The sequence below is a fragment of the Delphinus delphis genome, chromosome 10 (genome assembly GCF_949987515.2).
Source record: "Delphinus delphis chromosome 10, mDelDel1.2, whole genome shotgun sequence".
Taxonomy (NCBI): domain Eukaryota; kingdom Metazoa; phylum Chordata; class Mammalia; order Artiodactyla; family Delphinidae; genus Delphinus; species Delphinus delphis.
Genome location: NC_082692.2, coordinates 66921997 through 66942239, shown reverse-complemented (window position 1 = coordinate 66942239; position 20243 = coordinate 66921997). Strand labels below are relative to the sequence as shown.

Below are 20243 nucleotides of genomic sequence, written 5' to 3'. Positions count from 1 at the left end.
TAGCAAACTGACTCCAACAATATATTAAAAGGATCATACACCATGGTCAAGTGGGATTTATCCTAGAAATGCAAGGATTTTTCAATATCCACAAATCAATCAATGTGATACACCACACTAACATATTGAAGAATAAAAACCATATGATCATCTCAATAGATGCAGAAAAAGCTTTTGATGAAATTCAACATCATTTACAATAAAAACTCTTCAGGAAGCTGGCATAGAGGGAACACACCTCAACATAATAAAGGTCATAAATTACAAACCCACTACTATCATACACAACAGTGAAAAGCCGAAAGTATTCCCTCTAAGATCAGGAATAAGACAAAGATGTCCACCCTTGCCACTTTTATTCAACATAATTTTGGAAATCCTAGCCACAGCAATGAGAGAAGAAAAAGAAATAAAAGGAATTCAAATTGGAAAACAAAAAGTAAAACTGTCACTGTTTGCCAGTGTCATGATACTATACACAGAAAATCCTAAAGATGCTACCAGAAAACTACTAGAGCTCATCAATGAATTCGGTAAAGTTGCTGGATGCAAAATTAATATACAGAAATCTGCTGCATTTCTATACAATAGCAATGAACTATTAGAAAGCAGAATTAAGGAAATAACCTCATTTACCATGACATCAAAAATAATGAAATACCTAGGAATAAACCTACCTAAGGAGGCAAAAGACCTGTCCTCTGAAAATTATAAGATGCTGATGAAAAAAATTGAAGACCACACAAACAGATGGAAAGATATACCGTATTCTTGGATTGGGAGGATTAATACTGTTAAAATGACTATACTACCCAAGGCAATCTACTGATTCAGCGCAATCCCTACCAAACTACCAATGGCATTTTTCACAGAACTGGAGCAAAAAATTTAAAAATTTGTATGGAAACACAAAAGACCCTGGATAGCCAGAAAAATCTTAAGAAGAACGGAGCTGGAGGATTTCAGACTATACTACAAAGCTGAATTTATCAAAATAGTATGTTACTGTCACAAAAACAGACATAGAGATCAATGGAACAGGATAGAGAGCCCAGAAATAAACCCGTACACTTACAGTCAATTAGTTTTCAACAAAGGAGGCAAGAATATACCAATACAATGGAGAAAAGATGGTCTCTTCAGTAAGTGGTGCTGGGAAAACTGGACAGGTACATGTAAAAGAATGGAATTAGAACATTCTCTAACATCATAAACAAAAATAAATTCAAAATGGATTAAAGGGGGGCTTCCCTGGTGGCACAGTGGTTGAGAGTCCACCTGCCGATGCAGGGGACACGGGTTTGTGCCCCGGTCCAGGAAGATCCCACATGCCGCGGAGCGGCTGGGCCCGTGAGCCACGGCCGCTGAGCCTGTGCGTCCGGAGCCTGTGCTCCGCAATGGGAGAGGCCACAACAGTCAGGGGCCCGCGTACCGCAAAAAAAAAAAAAAAAAAAAAAAAAAAAAAAAAAAATATATATATATATATATATATATATATATATATATATATATATATATATATATATATAGTGCTTTAGCAAGAATACTTATTTTTATTCCTCTTTCCAGGTGGTGAAAACCCTTATGTGAGTAACACTTCCACCCCTTCCATCACTTTCCTGCGAAAAGGAGTGACTTCTTTGGCCAGTGCTTCTAAGAGAAGGACCCACACATGAACATTTCAGATCTGCCTCTTCCCTCTTTCGGGAGCAACCTGTTTGCAGACAGTACACAATCTCTGCACCAACAGGCCCCACATTGACTGTGACTTTAAAAGTCTTTCTAATTCAGAGTTAATGTTAATCAAAAGTTAGAATGCGTTGAATGGTGGTGGTCCCTAAAAGGATATGTCCATATCCTAATCCCTAGAAATGTGAATGTTTCCTTATTTGGAAAAAGTGTTTTTGCAGTTGTAATTAAGTTGAGGATCTTGAGATGAAATTATCCTGGATTATCTGCACAAGTCCAAGTTCATACTAAAAATGGTAGTTCTATTTTTAGTTTTTTAAGGAACCTCCATATTGCTCTCCATAGTGGCTGTACCAATTTACACTCCCACCAACAGTGCAGGAAGGTTCCCTTTTCTCCACACCCTTTCCAGCATTTACTGTTTGTAGATATTTTGATGATGGCCGTTCTGACCAGTGTGAGGTGACACCTCATTGTAGTTTTGATTTGCATTTCTCTAACAATTATTGATGTTGAGCATCTTTTCATGTGCTTTTTAGCCATCTGTATGTCTTCTTTGGAGAAATGTCTATTTAGATCTGCCCACTTTCTGATTGGGTTATTTGTTTTTTTGATTGAGCTGCATGAGCTATTTGTATATTGTAGAGATTAATCCCTTGTCGGTTGCTTTATTTGCAAATATTTTCTCCCATTCTGAGGGTTGTCTTTGTTGCTAATAAAGGTGTCACATTTATCCATACTGCTATATATATATATACACACTATAAATTTATAGTAGATATACACACTATAAATTAAAAAAAATATGCCACATGTACCTATGTGACTCTACATTGGTACATCTATTTTAATCTACACCCACTTAACATTCTGATCTCAAAACCTATCTACTGATATCCATTAGCCCCCTCAAACTGCAACAAACAGCATTTTTATTCTTAGTTTACTAAGCCAAAATTGTTAAATAATTGGGAATGAAGGTTGACCTTTGTCAAGTTATGTTTTTTGATATCAGAATTATTGTAAGGTCTTTCCCCTCTGGATGACTAATATGCTAACTGCACTGTGATCAGAGTGTGGCTTGTGCCATGTGGAATTTATGAAATTTTTTTCTATGAATAGTTTTTGTAAAATGTTCCATGGGCCCTGGAAAAGATGTATTCTGTTTGTTGGACAAATCTTTTTTTTTTTTTTTTTTTTTTTAGCACTGGAAGAATCATACAGCCTGGTGAGCTGGGATTCTCCAGTTACATCTGCTGTCCTGGCAAGCAATAGCACTCCATTTGACTATCAGCACGTACTGATTTACATGATAAATTATGCCACCCTGTGTAGAGGTAGGAGAGCAAGTAGCTAAGAGTATGGTCTCTTAACAAGGCTGCTCAGGCACGTGCCTCACCACTCTGTGTCCTGTCTCCCTCATATGTAAAAAAGAGATAACAGCCCAGGTGAGTGCTCAATGATGCTGTTATTCTCTGTCACATCAACCTTATTCAGATTCTCTCCTAAGTCAGATTTATTTATCTGATTTAGATATTTATCTCCATCCTTATTTTTGTCTTCTTATATGTCAAAAGGGATGTTAACAAATCTCTTGATTTTACTGTACTTTTATCTTTATATTTATAATAAATTGGACATAATAATTTTGAGTCATTATTATATTCAAAGGTCACAACAATTAGACCTTCACTATAAATTTCACCATGTATCAGTATATCAGCTCTTTCTATCCCTGTAAAGGAAAAAAAAGGGCTTTCTGGAACACTGGTGAGCTGGAGGCAGAGATGCTGGCAAGGACACCTGGGCTTCTCACTCTGCTTTCTTTCCCCAGTTAAGAAGGTGAGTGTGTTAAGGCTATGTTTGGTCAATGTTTCTTTAAACTGAAGAACATGAACTGTTGAGTAAATATCTCCGGAATGAAGTGTGAACCCTTAATTTAACGGTAGTAGAGTAGTCACCCTCTACTTTGCAGAGTCCAAATATCAGGGGCTGCTTCTGCTGGGGATTCTAGGGCTGAGGGAGTGAGTGGTGCATTACATGTTATGTGTGTGCCTACCCTGAGAAGCCATTTTGCTTCCCGTGAGATATGTATTCTTGGAGGATGAAAGAGGAAACCAAATTTAACTTTATTGTGTGTGTGTTTTCTTTTTCTGTCAATCCCTGATACTCCTTACACAGCACATTCATTTCATACCTTTTACATTAGAATTTATTTTTTATCATTAATATTACGACATTTCATTTTGTCTGTATTTTATTATTATACTTAGCTTATTTGTTATTAATCTTTTTGTTTCTCTTATTATATTTGTGAGTCTCTCACTAATATATAGATGAATTTTGTTTTCTGCATTTTTTTTTTTTTTTTTTTTTTGCGGTCCGCGGGCCTCTCACTGTTGTGGCCTCTCCCGTTGCGGAGCACAGGCTCTGGACGCGCAGGCTCAGCGGCCATGGCTCACGGGCCCAGCCTCTCCATGGCATGTGGGATCCTCCTGGACTGGGGCACGAACCCGTGTCCCCTGCATCGGCAGGCGGACTCTCAACCACTGCGCCACCAGGGAAGCCCTTTGCCTCTATTTTAAGAATTTTTACCTAATTTCATCTCAATTATATTTATTGTCATAACTGATATGGGCTTTCTACTGTCCTTTGCTCTAGGCTTTCTGATTTTTTAATGCTCTCTTACAGCAGCTTTTGTACTGTTTGATATATATTCTTACATGCATCTTTGTGCTGAATGATTATACATCCTGCATTTATTTATATTAGGGTTTCCTTTAGGATAGAAATGTCTAAATTTTTACTAACAGAAATATTAATACAGCTTTTAAATCTAATTTGTGCCTTTATTACTGGTTAATAAAAGGTATGACAACCCAACAGCCATAAAAACTAAATGTTGACCATAAAGAAGAATAAACACTTAAAAAATAACATGTTCTAGGAAGGATGGGGGCAAGGGATAGTTAGGGAGTTTGGGACTGACATGTACACACTGCTATATTTAAAATGGATAACTAACAAGGACCTACTGTATAGCACAGGGAGCTCTGCTCAATGTTATGTGGCAGCCTGGATGGGAGGGGAGTTTGGGGGAGAATGGTTACATGTATATGTATGGCTGAGTCGCTCTGCTGTGCACCTGAAACTATCACAACACTGTTAATCGGCTATACTTCAATTTAAAATAAAAAGTTTAGGGCTTTCCTGGTGACGCAGTGGCTAAGAATCTGCCTGCCAATGCAGGGTACATGGGTTCAAGCCCTGGTCTGGGAAGATCCCACATGCCGCGGAGCCTGCACTCTAGAGCCCGCGAGCCACAACGACTGAGCCCGCGTGCCGCAACTACTGAGGCCCACGCACCTAGAGCCCATGCTCCGCAACAAGAGAAGCCACAACAGTGAGAAGCCTGCACACTGCAACAAGGAGTGGCCCCCGCTTGCCGCAACTAGAGAAAAGCCCGCGTGCAGCAACAAAGGACCCAACGCAGCCAAAAAAAAAATAAAAATAAATAAAAATATTTTAAAAAATTTAAAAAGAAAATAACACGTTCTATAAAGCCCATGATATGATTCTATCCCTAGCATTTTTTGTTATTGGTGCTGTTTTTGAATCATTATAGGTTAAATGAAAAATTAATTTAAAATCAAAGTATGATTACTACCATTCTTTTGTTCTTCCAAGAAATGTCATTAATTTGCTTAGTCACTTACTTAACTGGTGTTGACCACCTCTACCTCTGTAAGATGGTGAAGCTCCACTCAGTGCACAGGCTTGTTATGAAGTTTCAATGTGATTATATAGCCAGAAGGGCTCTGAGAGAGTACAGAGCGCTAAACAAATGTACACTGATATTACCATTGAAAACAGGTGACATTTTATGTGGCCACCATGAAGTAATTAAGATACTATGGATGGAATTATGTAGGATTTGTAGTTTAGATGTGAAAGTGGAACTTGCCAATAAACAAGAGTCACTAGCAAAAAAAAAAGACAGGAAACTCCTTTTAGATGGCATGTAATACACCTATCATTTGGGTATATCTCATTTCCTGAACCACCAATCCTCTCATTTATTTTTCCACCTCTTTCCTGTTTGATTCACTAGTTCAAATGGGTTCTTTTTTCTTCTGTCTCTCTTATATTACCTTATTCCATCCTCCCACCCCCAATTTTTTAGAGGAGGAAACTAAAGTTCTGGGAATTAGGATGACTTTTCCAAATCTCACAGCTTCTATCTATCATCTCATCTACCTAATCTATCTAATAGATGAAAGTATTATATCTATGTTTTTAAAAACCAATCTGGGATCATACATACTACTGACATACTTTTAAGTCAGTTAAAGTTGTTATACAAAGCCAGCTCTATGTTTGTATACTTGTAGAGCCACTGTTCTTTCATATCACTCTTTCTAGAGTAGCAGCAGAACAGAAAAGGAAGGGAAGAGAAAGCACATTTGTTTTTTCAATCCTGTGGCAGAGAATACTTGGGACCTCATGTGCCAACACTAAATCCATGTTAGAGACTCCTGTTGTGAACCTCTCACCTCTGCATGAGCAGGGAGTCATCCTGAGCTAACTTTCTTTATTTTGGTTCATTATTTAACGTGTTCTGTTTTGCAGCAGTACTAACACACACAAAAACCCAGTTAGACACTGAGGCTAGAGACAGTGGGCACTAGAAGTCAAAATAGAGCAGTTCCATGGACAGAGACCTACTGGATTTGAGTCTTCCTTGTATGGCCTGAAAAGACATTTGGTGCAGATGCTCAAACAACGCATGTCTGAACACTGATAATGGACCCAGCAGATAATGGTCCTGGGTGGATGATGATCCACTGAAAATTGAGAAGGCCTAGGCTAGGAGAAAGAGAAATATGAGCTATTTCTTTACCTGACTTGCAAGTGAGAAGCAGAATTTTTCATTTAGAGTTATTACATATAAAGACATCAGATTCCTTTAATCTGTACCAAAATGAGAGTGACCCAATGGTCCTTTACCCATTTAAGAATGAGCTTCCATTTAAGAATGGCTCCTAAACAAGTCCCCTCAACTTAAGGCAGTTTCATAGATAAGGTAGTGATGAAACAAAGAACCCAAAGGTGGTGTTCTGAGGAAATGCCTGTGTCTATTCCAAATACAAGGAGAGGTTCCCTTCCAGGCATCACTCACAGAAGAGGCTGCCACCTTGTATTTCCACCCTCACAAAGCCTTTCATGTTATAGGGCATTCTCTGAACCCCTTTATTTTTAACATCACAGCACTGTTTGGATACGTTACTATCCTTTGGATAAGATACATTATTACCAATGCAAGTTTTAGATGCTTATAAATTTTATCTTGGTTAAAAACAATTTTAAGAGCAAAACTACACAGATTTAGTAATCATCCTTGGATATGACCTCCAAATTGAAGTATTGGATGCTACTGTAAAACTCACCTTAAAAGCAGCATAGTAAGTGGCTGTATCATTAAGGTCATATACATAGGCCTACATGACAAATGAAAACATAAAAACATCAAGCGTCCAACTATTCAGCAAATATGTTATTGGGCCTCAAGATAAATCTCCAGTGAAAGCATCATTAAGGATTCAAAGAGTGATGTATCAAAACCAAACCTGATAATGTGCCTTGGAAAACTGTCAGATGACTCAGAATATGGCTATAGTGATGACAAAGACCTAATGGCATGGTTGCACATAAAGAATTCAAATAAAATCTTCTCATAAAATGTGGAAGTGGGGAAAGAGCAATACTTCTCAATTTTACATAATATGTGATTGAGTACATAGTGTGTAATACACATTTTATATAATATGATTTAAAATATAACTAAAATGATAAATTTAATATTTTAAGTAGTTATTTATTTCATTAAAGTTGGCCTAAAAGTGTTTGGACTTTTTTCAATGTGAACTTGGAGAGCGGTCATCACATATTCAGAGGCATCTTGTATTTGGTCATATGTACTATTTATGGTCACACTCCACCCATCCCAATGCTGGCTTTAGCTCCTTGGCATTCCTCTCCTTTCACATCCTAGGCTCCAGATTCAGCAAGCCTTGTGCCTGCCTGAGAGTCCAGTCCCTCTGGCCAAGAACAAATATGATATCTGATATAGAATAGAATATAGATTCTGATATAGAATGAACTTCACATAGTGGTTATTCGTTTGTGATTTTTAAGGTTTCTGGCTCACTAAAAAGCGACCTAGTTTTTACACCTCAGCTTCTTGTTGTGATTTTTTAAAAAAGGATGTGGTGCCTTCCCAACACACATGATATTAAATATCTATAAAGCCAGAGCAGTGGTCACGACAAGAGACATACAGGGGCTTGAGGCCTGAGGCTGACTCTGAATAACAGAAGAAACAATGAGAAGATCAACAACTAATGAGATATTTTGCTAATTCACTGATTAACACTATACAAGAGATTTTTTTATCCTTGCAAAATTCTGTCCTAGCAAAGGCTAAAACACTATCAATAGCTATTAGTAAAACCTTTAAGCTTCCAATTAAACCTAACAAACATGTCCCCTAAAATTTATTGGAAAATATTACTTCTCCGTAGGGCTGAATTTACTGTGCTGATGTGGATTTAAAACACTAACCCTAGAGGAATTCCGTACTGTGCACAAAATCAATTTCACCAACATGGAAGTGTCTTTGAAAGTCTGTTAATACTATCAAGTGGAAAAATTATCCTACAGTTTAACTCTATTAGTCCTTCAAAAAACTTAAAAAAAACTATCTTCTCTGTTGAAAACAATATCTTTCTTTGGCTTTTTAGAACTGATATATTAGGCACAGCTCAGAGAAAGGAGCTAAGAAAAAGCTACACATGAATCCCACTTCTTGAAAAGTGACATGTTAGTACTGAAAACTGTTGTTTTAGAAGCAACTAGGCTAATTAAGCTTGATAGCATGATTTCAAGAGAGATGCTGTGCAAGCCCCTATCCACAATGAGAATTTGCACTGAAGCAAGGAACAGCTGATATGTGCAGAGATGCAACTCTGGAGTGCTATCTATAAACTCCATGCCCTTAGAAAGGATAGAGTGGAGTAAGATGATAATGATGATGATTTTGGATGAACATTTAGTCCTTTTCAAAGGGAGGAAAGGACCTTGTATCAAGAAGCAGGTCCCGGGACTTCCCTGGTGGTGCAGTGGTTAAGAATCCACCTGCCAATGCAGGGGACATGGGTTCGAGCCCTGGTCCGGGAAGATTCCACATGCCGCAGAGCAACTAAGCCTGTGCACCACAACTACTGAGCCTGTGCTCTAGAGCCCGCGAGCCACAACTACTGAAGCCCGTGAACCTAGAGCCCGTGCTCCACAACAAGAGAAGCCACCACAATGAGAAGCCCGCACACCGCAACGAAGACCCAACGCAGCCAAAAAGATAAAAATAAATAAATAAGTAAATTTATTAAAAAAAAAAAAAGAAGCAGGTACCACCACCCACCATTGAAGAGATTTCGTAAATGGAGCAAGGCTGTGACTGATGCATGAAAGGAAGAGGAAACCTGCTAAAATTTCCTTTGTAAGTTATTATTTCAAAGGAAGATCCTCATCACATCAAGTACACAACTCTGAACAAAACAGAGCTTAAGGCAAAATAGGTAATAAGGATACCTGGGCTTTTATTTTGAAATTAATAAAATGTGGTTGATTACACAAAGGTCCAAATTAAGCATAATTGTGAATTACGTTTACTTCATGCCTGAATCAGATAGAACAGATAATTTAGAAAAATACACACAAATATTACGGTAAAGATATATTAACCTGGTGATTGACAGCATTAGATTTAATTTGAAAAAACAATATTGGGTTAAAACCAAAAGGGGAGAGATTTCTTTTTTTAATTCTCACAGTTAGAAATACACTTGCTTTAAAAACTCACTAAACTCACCATTGATCATATTTTCAGCATTATGATTCATGCCTAAGTCTCTACAAGCAAAGACAGACGATATACCTGGATTCTGTGTTACTTTTCTTTGTTTTTTCTGTTGTTTAACAAGAGTCAGGAGGAGATGCACTGCTTCTGTAAGGCAGAGTCCTTGGATGATGAACACTAAAAATAATGCCATACTTGGCTGGTGACATAGATCAGTGGTGGCAGAAATGAAGAGTAAAACCTTAGCTCCTCAGAAAAACTGGCTTTTCTTCAAAGACAGGGCAACCTGACTTGTGATCATTCTTTGAAGCAATGTACATCAGGAGCCAGCTCAGTTACAACAGCTGGTGGGCAAGTATTAGACACAGATGACTCTTTTACAGCCAAAACACAGGATAAATTAGATTATTAGCTTTCCTGTAAATACGTAATAAGGTTGGCTAGTCCTGGAGAGAAGAGGAATTGTGTATCACCAGACTTTTACTTTAGAATAGAACATTCCAAGTTCAGCTGCTTCAGAATCACCTGGGAAGCGTATTAAAAATACAGTTGCCTGGGCCCATCCCAAACCTTTAGAAGGAAATCTTTGCATTTTCAAAAAATTCCCTATCCTACATAACCTGATGAGTCTGTCCTGCAAAGCTTGAGAACTTCTGCTCTCAAGGGCAGTGCTGGGATGTCTTATGTTGCAAATCATTAATATTTCTGAGGTCCATTACTCACGTGTAAACCTTAAGAACAAAATCCTTCTCTTCCTTTAACTCTGTGAGCGACTGCAGGACATCCAGGATGCTTAGGACTGCACAGCCATACGGCCGCCGATAGTGCAGATGAGCAGGGCCCTTCTTTGAGTCATTCAGGAGCATCCGGCCTGGGGTACAGCAGAAACACCAGTCAGACTGAGAACTCCATGCTCCTCTATAGCACCACCGAACTGTCATCCAAGGATGCCAGAGCTATAGGTATCTTAAGAGATTTTCTAAACTGGAAGACTGAAGATGAAGGGAGCCATCCAAGGATGCAAGGTTATTTATGTAGAGGAATGCCAAACAGGCCTTTGGCCAGGGCTCTTCCCCTGCACCACGTTCAATTAATCATCCTTACTACCCACCTCAACACCAACAGTCCATTTATTAATCATATGTGAATGAAACAGTGGTTTCATGAATTTCTTAGAAAAACCAATGTGCTAATATATTTTAACTTCTTAGTTGAGTATTTTAGCTGACAGGTAAAAGTTATGTATACAGAGATAACGAGGACAATGTACTATTCTTCCAACCAAATTCTTCCAGCCAAAGCTGCTCCTGAACCACTGTAGGAGCAAGAAGAGTCTCAGAAAGTAGATGGGAGCTTGATTTTCCTGCTTACCAAGGCTGTGCTTATAGTGGCAAGAGGACTTGCAAATGCAGAACTGGAACCTCAACAAATGCTTTATCAAGTACAGAAAAACAAAAACCCAAAAGTACAGCAAAAGAGTTGTTTTGTTGTTGGCAAAACAACTCTTTTGCTGTACAGGATATGCCAGAACCCACTATGAAAGATGACTTGGTTAGTCATGGGCCCGCAAATTATGTCATAAACTTAAAATAAGACTGGACAAACGAACCACAGGTAGCAAAAATCTTGGGTGGGGTAGAAGTGAGATACCATCCATCTAGTGCAGTAATGACAGTAACTCTAATTTTGTGGAAAATAGCATAGATACATACTTTTTGATACAAAACACAGCAAAGGCCATTCACTACCTGTTAAGCTGGCAACCCTGGCAATCCGTTACAAGATCTCTGAGGCAGAGGGCTGGTACAGAGGCAGAACATTAGATGGAGAGAATGTAAAAAAGCAGGCCACTTGAAATAAAAAGTATGGGTCCAAAAACAAATAGGAAGCAGAAAATGCTTTCATTTCTATCAAATTCAGCTATTGCAGCAGCTGAGCTTAAGGTACAGCTCCAGTACAAACTGGACTCTAATCCTAAAACCTGAAGTACCTGAAGTAATCCTAAAACCTGAAGACCTAGGCAGAAGACAAAGGTCAATACAGTAGATATCCCAAGTTGGGGTGGTCTTAGTCATGTGAATTGATAAAGTGAACCGTACCTATTCGTATCACATGGGCAACTATATATAAATCTCTCTTCATATCTTTGCTGCTCAGATCCTAAGAAAAGAGAAAAAATAAATTAAGGCAATGAATACATAGAAAATAATTAAAATTTCATTTTGAACCTCATAATGGTTTGCTTTTGCTGCTTTTAGCATATGCTATAGGTGGGAGAAGGGGATTAAAGCACATAGCAGTTTAGTGTTTATAAGATTCCTGCAGTGAAAGCCTGGACATCTTATGTGCCCTTGGAAGATTATTTTGTTGACAATATTTTTCCAGCTCTTATTTAGACCACCTATCTCCGAAAGTTCTCACATTAGAAATCTCCATGACATTGACTTATCCATGTTTATTCCAAAATCATATAAAAACATTCTGTAACAAAAGAAATTTCCAATGCAGAAAAAAAAAGGGAAAACACCAAAAGGCTCATTAATGACTGAAATTCTGAAAGTTTACTCTCTACTAATTTTACATTTATTCTGCTGTCCACAAATGATTATTATACACTAGATATGTTCCCTTGAAAAGCAATTACTTTGGTTTTAGTGACACCTCAATAACTAGATCTCCCATTTCTAAATTTAGATATGTATCATTTATGCTGAAGTATAAAGCTGAAAATAATTTTATCTGGAAAATTTTAAGGGCTTCCTTTAAGTAAACAAATCTCATCCAGAATCCCTTTTAAAACTAGAGTTATAAAAATAATTTTATACATTATTTATGTGTAGAACACATTTTGAAAAAAAATGTTTGAGTATATATTTATACTTTATTTAACACATTATACTCGAAGTAATAAAACTTCCTTTAATATGTATTGTTTCAGACTTTCACCAGGTCATCAACTGCTGCTCACTCCCAGCCACTGTTATGAATTAATGATGATTGAAGGAGTAACCTCTGTCTTTAATGGGACAGGTTCCTGTGATTTCCCTTTTGCTTCTAGGAAATGGTTCCTTAGTTCCATTTCCTTCCCATCTTTCATCTTTTGATTTGTCCCAGATACTTATCTCTTTTCAATAAAGCAGGAAAAGGGACAATCAAGCAGCAGTCATGATTTTGAATGAGCTTTGGATCCAGAATCCCCATGTTTGCTTTATGTTTATGTTTACCCTGTAGCAGGGTTAGGTCTAGGGTGAGGCAAGCAAGCCATCTAAGATATAAAATTTAAGGTCTCATTCTCAGGATTCTGCGCTTTGCTTGCCTCACCATAATCCCAGCTCTGCCCTGTAGAGTGGTCCTGAACATATGAAAGAAAAGGAGACATTAAAAAGTAATTTGTAATGGTGAAATTGAAGCTTTTAGATTCTAGATGGTTATAATATTTTGCCAAATTCTTGATGGAATAATGAAATATACTTACAATGAAATGGGTTACAAAATAATTTAACATAAATTGTTATCTCTGGAATCACAAAGATATATTTTTGCATGAAAGTTGTCTTTTGATCTTGAAAAATGATATTTTAGACTCCATTTCAATAATTCCTTTAATTTAAAATGATATCCTCCAAACAGTACTACATTTTGCTAAATATTAAGATGACTACTAAAAAATAGAAATTAAAAAACAGATTACCATTTTTATATAATTTTTGGGATAGAAACATGTCTATTACTAAAAGATATGTAAATGTTTGACTCATTTCAAAGTGAAATGGTCTTCTACATAGCTTAAATTGTGTTAATCCAAACTATCAAATAACCAGTATAATTATAAATCCCAATATACGTAGAGAATTCAAGCCAGTTACCAAAGATGATCAAACACTAACCAGATGGGCTGTACACAAGAGCATGGGATCTCTCCTTTGGTTCTGTTCAGGTGAATGAAAGGAAGAAGCCTAAAATGTAATTTATAGTATTTTCTAAATGGCTGGATAGGGGCTCTTTCTTACCATGTTATACATGGTACCCAGAACATTCTGTGGCATTTATTTGAGATCAGTAAAAATAAGATGACAATAATCAGTACCAGAAAATATTTTAAGTAAAATTATTATTTGTGAGTTCCACATAATTTCAGTGTCAAAATTCAGTGTAAAGGCTATCTTATTAGATATGAGCATGGTTAAACACAGTTACCATAGAGTTATGTCACAAGACCTGTAAAACCAAGGTGGGGAGAGAGGTGACTCACCCACCATTCATCTGGTGAGCAGGGTTTGAATTTAGATTTATTCACTGGACCTTACCCTCCAATCCTACATAACTAGGAAGCTGGTTCCCAACTACCTGGTGGGTAGAAAAGACAGTGACTCAGGGATCAGCATCTTGACTCAGTTACTAATATTTCATCTGAAACATGGAAAAGTCAATTCACTTTCCTGTGCCTGGACTACCCTTTTTCTGTAGAGATAATAGGATTTACAAATATAAAACACAGCCAATTTATTCATTCTTATGCTGTAGAAAAGGAGGCAGTATTTTAATAAATGATGTTATTGCACTAATAATTAAATTCATTCTTAATTCCAAGAAAGCACTACCTAAAATTCTATTTTGAAATGTGAAAAAGTAAATGTAAAAAATATGATGCCAATTAATGCAGGGAAAACAACACAAGTTCATTCTCTGAGCTGATCACTCAACTATAATAGAAAATAAACATGTATTCATTTACTTATGTAACAAATCATTAGTATTTGCCAGGCACTGTGTGTGAGGCACTGGATATCTAGTAAGGAGCAAATACACAGACATGCTCTCTCATGCTCATACCACACAGCCATTGTTAATCATGAAAGTCATCAAAATCCTCACTGTATTAGACATTTACATAAATATGAAACACCTCCTTCTTGGATAAAATTCTTCTTGTACAGGAAGCTCTGAAATCTAACATAGTCAGAAAAAAACAGGATTTACCAAGAGCAAGATTGTGCATGGATAATGTGACTGTCTGTAATGTGGCTCTGAAGTCAGCTTGAGTAACCCTGCAAAACTGCTCCATTTGTATGGTTCCCTTTTCTTGATGCTAAGGTAAGCTAACATGCTGGCACTGACCACAGCTGTACCTGCATTTTCTTGCATTTACTCGAAAACTCTGTAACACATATGCCAATCTGGAAAACTCCTTTGGCCCACAGGAGGAACTCAAGTCTTAGATAGCCAGAAAATAGTTTCCACCAAAATTATCATTTCGTATAAACTTAAAGTAAAACATGAAAATCCTGGCTAGAACAATCTTGTTCAAAAATCTTCTAGGCTTTGAAAAAAATTCCTCAAATCATTTTTTTGGGGGATCTTTAAAAAAAGATCCAGGGCTGTACTGCAAAGGGAACTACAAAAGTGGGTATTTTTAGCAGCCTTGTGCCTTCTCATTGTGGCAGAACAAGAGCGCGTCATAAGTGTTACGTGCATCTCTGATTTATAAAGCTGGGGCTACAGCCTAGGCCTCTGGGCCCCTATAGATAATTAAAATGCTGTTAAATGAAATTTTGATTTACTGTATAATTACATTCAAATATCATAATTAAGTTCATTTTTCAAGAGACAAGGACTACACTCATCACATTCAAGGACAGCACACATGCACGCACACGTGTGCGCGCGCACACACACACACACACACAGCTCTGTTCCCACAGTGCCAAAGAACAAGGAATCGACAATTTCTTTTGCTGCTTTAACCAAACAATATCAGAGCACGAGGATCTATAAAAGACTCCTAAGGTCACTGAGACATTCTAGACAGATGGGTGTCTCATCTCATTCTAATCCTGTTTCAGGAAGGTGGTCCCAGAGAACCAGCTCAGTGTTCAGGCAGTCTCACTTCAGATGCTCTCCCCCAATATTCTAACCTACATCCCACTACCTGCAATTTGGACTCTTTCCCTTGTTCTCCTGTTGAAGAGAGAGCATTGATCTTTCCAGACTAAACCATCTCAATTCCCTTAGCCGTCTTCCTGGATCTGCTTTTCCTGCTTTTTCTTCCTATATTATCTCCTAAGCTTTGAATGCTGAGCTCAAAGATGTACGAAACTTCGTGTTAGCTTAGCTAGATTTGTAAATCCTTCATACCTGAAGCAATTTCAATAAAAGTTATTCCTGTAAAAGTGGCTTCTGATTCTGCAGTAACATCATTTGAGATTTCGATAAAGTTGTAGTAAATGAACAAAAAAGGTCAGGTAAACAAATCCAATTTTATCTTTCAGAGAAAGTCACATATCAGAGCCCTAGATAAATCCCATTTGTGTTTAAGAGGCACACCATAAGGTTTGAGACACCTGTCACCTATCAATCATGCACCACAAACGAGGGCAGTGGCACTGTGACACCATCATACCTCCCTGCACTCAACAGGTTTTGATGTATCTCAGTATCACTGAAGCACATCAAAGAATCCATGATAGTCAAAAGTGGTTTAAAATTGTGACATGGTCTTATTTTCTTCTTCAGCAAATAAATTAACTGAAATAAATAAAGCTGGGCAGTTAAGTTTTATAACTGGGTAAAAAAAAAATTTAGTAAATCAGAATCAGCTTGAAGAATACACAAGGCAATGTGGTATTGTGAGGCTTAGCACTTTTCAATAAGCAGGTTACCTAGCCTTCTCTGAGCTGATGAGTCCATGAGCTCAGAGACCACGAATAACAGCATGGTTATTCAGAAAAAACTTAAGTATGAATCATGGCACAAAAAGACTCTGTTCGGTATTTGAAAGAGGAGGACTATTTAGTTTGTCTCTCTTTATATAAACTCATTAAAAAACTGCAAAGCTGTAAATTTGGTGGGTGCCTTTAGAGAAACCATACTTACACATCAGAGAAATTCCCAGTGGCCTTGAAGAAGAATTGTAAGAAAGACTTTCCTCAAATTTTATGTGTCTATTATATTAAATAGCTTCTAAAATGTACATCAGTAAAAGGTACTTGATTATATTTCTTTAATAAATTAAATTAAAAACTGAAGTTAATTTCAGTTTTCTTAAATATTTCATTAAAACCTGATAGACACATAAATCAAGTTCTATTCTCACCAGTGTGTGGGGAAATAAGAATAAATGCTTGTTTCCAGGGCAACAATATCCACATAGCAGGGCCCTAGTTAGAGTCAACAGCAGAGAAGGGAAATAGAATTTGCACATACTGTAAAAAGGGCACACATTCGTTCTATCTTCTCTGGGTTCCTTGGCCCACCATTCTTGTTCAGTCTCACCAGAAACCGCTCACTGAAATGTAGGAGAGAGAGACAGAGAAATGTAAGGGACTGCATGCTCGAGAACAAATAAAAAGGGCATTTATAGAGAAACCCTAAACACTTTCAGGACAGCCCATAGTGACAGGCAAGGCCAAAAGTACATGTCTAGTAGCAGGAGACTATCTTTCTTGCCAAGAAACATGCAATAGAGACTACAAACTGCTTCACAGGTGTTGCTGTTTACTTGCCAGTTGTGGCTCTTACCTCCCTAAAGCTGTGTGCTCCCTGAGGGCAGCAATGAGGATTATGTCTTGTATTTTTCCCAAATACCCTCAAAGCTCTGGGCATAACAGTAAGCCCATAAGCAGCATATACATTCTTTGATGTGAACACTCAGATCATCATAAAAATATTCATCACACTAGGTCCGAAAGAGTCTACATTACCCAGTTTACATCTTCCTATACAATATTTGAGAATCATTTTAGAGCCAAGAAAAAATGTTACAGGGACTTACAAAAGTTTGGGTGAAAAGTAAAAAAGAAATAATGTACTGTAATTAAAGCTGTAATCAGAATTTAATAGGGCCATTAAGATATTTTATTCCTCAAACAATATAGGTTAATTCTTGAAGGAAATTATTGGACTGAAAAACTTTAGAAACAGTGTTTGCAACATTCTGGAGAAATGTCTCCTTTCTCTCTTATCTCCTTCCTGCCCCTGCCTAGGATCTCATTCCCATCTCCTCATCCCAAGGTTCTCTACCAATTGTAACAGGAAAACTGAGCCATGGCAAAGACAAAGTATGTGATTCTAAAAGTAATTTGCTTCTCCTGTGCCCAGAGTCATGTACTCATTACACATATTAGGTATCAGTAAAAAGGCCAATACTAAAATATTGTACTAGAATTATAAGATATGTTATAATATCAGCTGCACAGGTTGCTTAGTTTGTTCACATATTCATTTGTTCATTTAGTCAACAGATAGTTACTAAGTTGTCTGTGCTAAACATAGGAACAAAAATGTGAACACAATATATATAGGGCACTTTTCTTCCTAGAGCTCATGGTCCTTCCTAGAGCTTAACTTCCTAGGCAGTTAAATGTGCAGAAATGAAGCTCAGAAAAGACCTGGCTTTTATAAATCTGGCAAATATAAATTTGAGATGCTTCAGCCAGCAGATTAGATGAGAATAAGCAGGGAATATAAACAGAACAAGAAGAAAAAGGGGCTTTGGTCAGAATCCTGAGAGACATTGATAATTAAGAAACAGGTAAAAGAAGAAGAACTAGCCAAGTAGACATGTAGGGACAAATAGAAAAACAGAAGAAATAAGAAGAATGGTGGGATGCTATGTTAGTTAAGGGAAAAAAGTGTCTGAAAGAGGAGGGAGGGGTCAAGGAGGCCCAAGGGCACTGAGAATCACATGAGACAACAATACAACAGTGTCCACCGGATGTTAAAACAGATATCATTGGTGATTCTGGCAAGAACCGTTTTTGTGGAATGATAGTGAAAGAGGCTAGTGTGAGGAGTAAGAAATAAGGAAGCAGAAACAGTGAGTCTAGACCCCTCTTTGAAGAGGTGAAGATGTGGAAGTGATGAACTTTTAGTTAAATGGGCATGTTGAGTTGAGGGAGGTCTTTGTTTAAAGATGGGATAACCCACATATATTCAATTAATTTTCAATAAAAGTATCAAAATTCAGTAAGGGAGAACAGCAGTTTCAACAAATGGTGAACAATCCATATAAAAAATTAAACCTTGATCTTGCCTATAAGAAATGAACTTGGGGCTTCCCTGGTGGCGCAGTGGTTGAGAGTCCACCTGCCGATGCAGGGTACACGGGTTCGTGCCCCGGTCCAGGAAGATCCCACATGCTGCGGAGCGGCTGGGCCCGTGAGCCATGGCCACTGAGCCTGCGCTCCGCAATGGGAGAGGCCACAACAGTGAGAGGCCCGCGTATCGTAAAAAAAAAAAAAAAAAAAAAAAAAAAAAAAAATGAACTTGAATTTATCATAGACCTAAATATAAGAGCTAAAACTGTAAGAATACACACAAGAAAAATGAGACAAGTATCTTCGTGTATCTTGTTCACGTTTTTTTTTCATATTTAGCACACAGTAGAAAAATCTTTGTGATCTCAGATTATTAAGCATATAACATGAATCACAAAATGATAAATTGGACTTTATAAAATTAAAACCATCTTCTCTTCAAAAGACACTGATAAGCAAATGAAAAGGCAAGCTATAGAGTGGAAGAAAATATTTACACTGACCTAAGAAAGGACTGTATTGACAACATATAAAGTAAGCTCAGACGTAATAATAAATAACAACTCAAAAAATGGACCAAAAAATCTGAACAGACCCTTCACCAAAGAATATACAGGGATGGAAAACAACCTCAAGAAAACATTATTAGTAACTAGAGAAACGTAAATTAAAAGCACAGTGAGATACCACTACACAAGTACTAGAATGGCTAAAATTAAAGACTGAATATACCAAGGATTGGCAAGAATGTAGAGCAACTAGAACTCTAATAATCTGTTGAGGAGAATGTGAAATGGTACAGCCACTTTGGAAAACAGCCTGACAGTTTCTTTTAAAGTCAAACATGCACTTACTATATGACCCAACAATTTTACTCCTAGGTATTGACTCAGAAGAAATGAAAACATATGTCCACACAAAGACCTGATTGTGAATGTTCATTGCAGCTTTATTCATAATCGCTAGAAACTGTAAAGAACCCAAATGTTCATCAGGAGATGAACAGACAGATATACCATTGTATGGTATACCCATACAATGGAATATTACTTCACAATAAAAAAAGCAAACTACTAAGATTTATAACAATATGGATGAATCTCAAAGGCATTATGCTAAGTGAAAGAAGTCAATCACAAAAGACAATATACTATATGTCTCCATTTATAGTACATTCTAGAAACGTAAAATTATAGGAACAGAAATCACATCAGAAGTTGCCAAGACTGAGGAAGGAGGGCACGGGTTTGACTGCAAAGGTACATAAGGGAATTTTCTGGGGTGATGAAATGTCTGTTTCTTGACTATGGTAGTGGTTTCACAACTATAAGTTTGTGAAAACTCATCAAACTATGCATTAAAAAGGGTGAATTTTGGGCTTCCCTGGTGGCGCAGTGGTTGAGAGTCTGCCTGCTGATGCAGGGGACACGGGTTCGTGCCCCGGTCCGGGAAGATCCCACATGCCGTGGAGTGGCTGGGCCCGTGAGCCATGGCCGCTGAGCCTGCACGTCCGGAGCCTGTGCTCCACAACGGGAGAGGCCACAACAGTGAGAGGCCTGTGTACCGCAAAAAAAAAAAAAAGAAAGAAAGAAAGGGGAAGGTAA

General features: G+C 37.6%; 1 protein-coding gene across 1 annotated transcript in view; it reads right to left on the bottom strand.

Moving 5' to 3' along the window:
• DOCK3 (dedicator of cytokinesis 3) overlaps positions 1 to 20243 on the bottom strand; it is a 402555-nt gene that overhangs the window by 118706 nt on the left and 263606 nt on the right. The window contains exons 10-12 of the mRNA XM_060022587.1: positions 16808 to 16889; positions 11704 to 11764; positions 10328 to 10475 (exon numbers count right to left, since the gene is read on the bottom strand). Of these exons, the coding sequence (XP_059878570.1) occupies positions 10328 to 10475; positions 11704 to 11764; positions 16808 to 16889 (291 nt within the window). The remainder of the gene's footprint in view (positions 1 to 10327; positions 10476 to 11703; positions 11765 to 16807; positions 16890 to 20243) is intronic.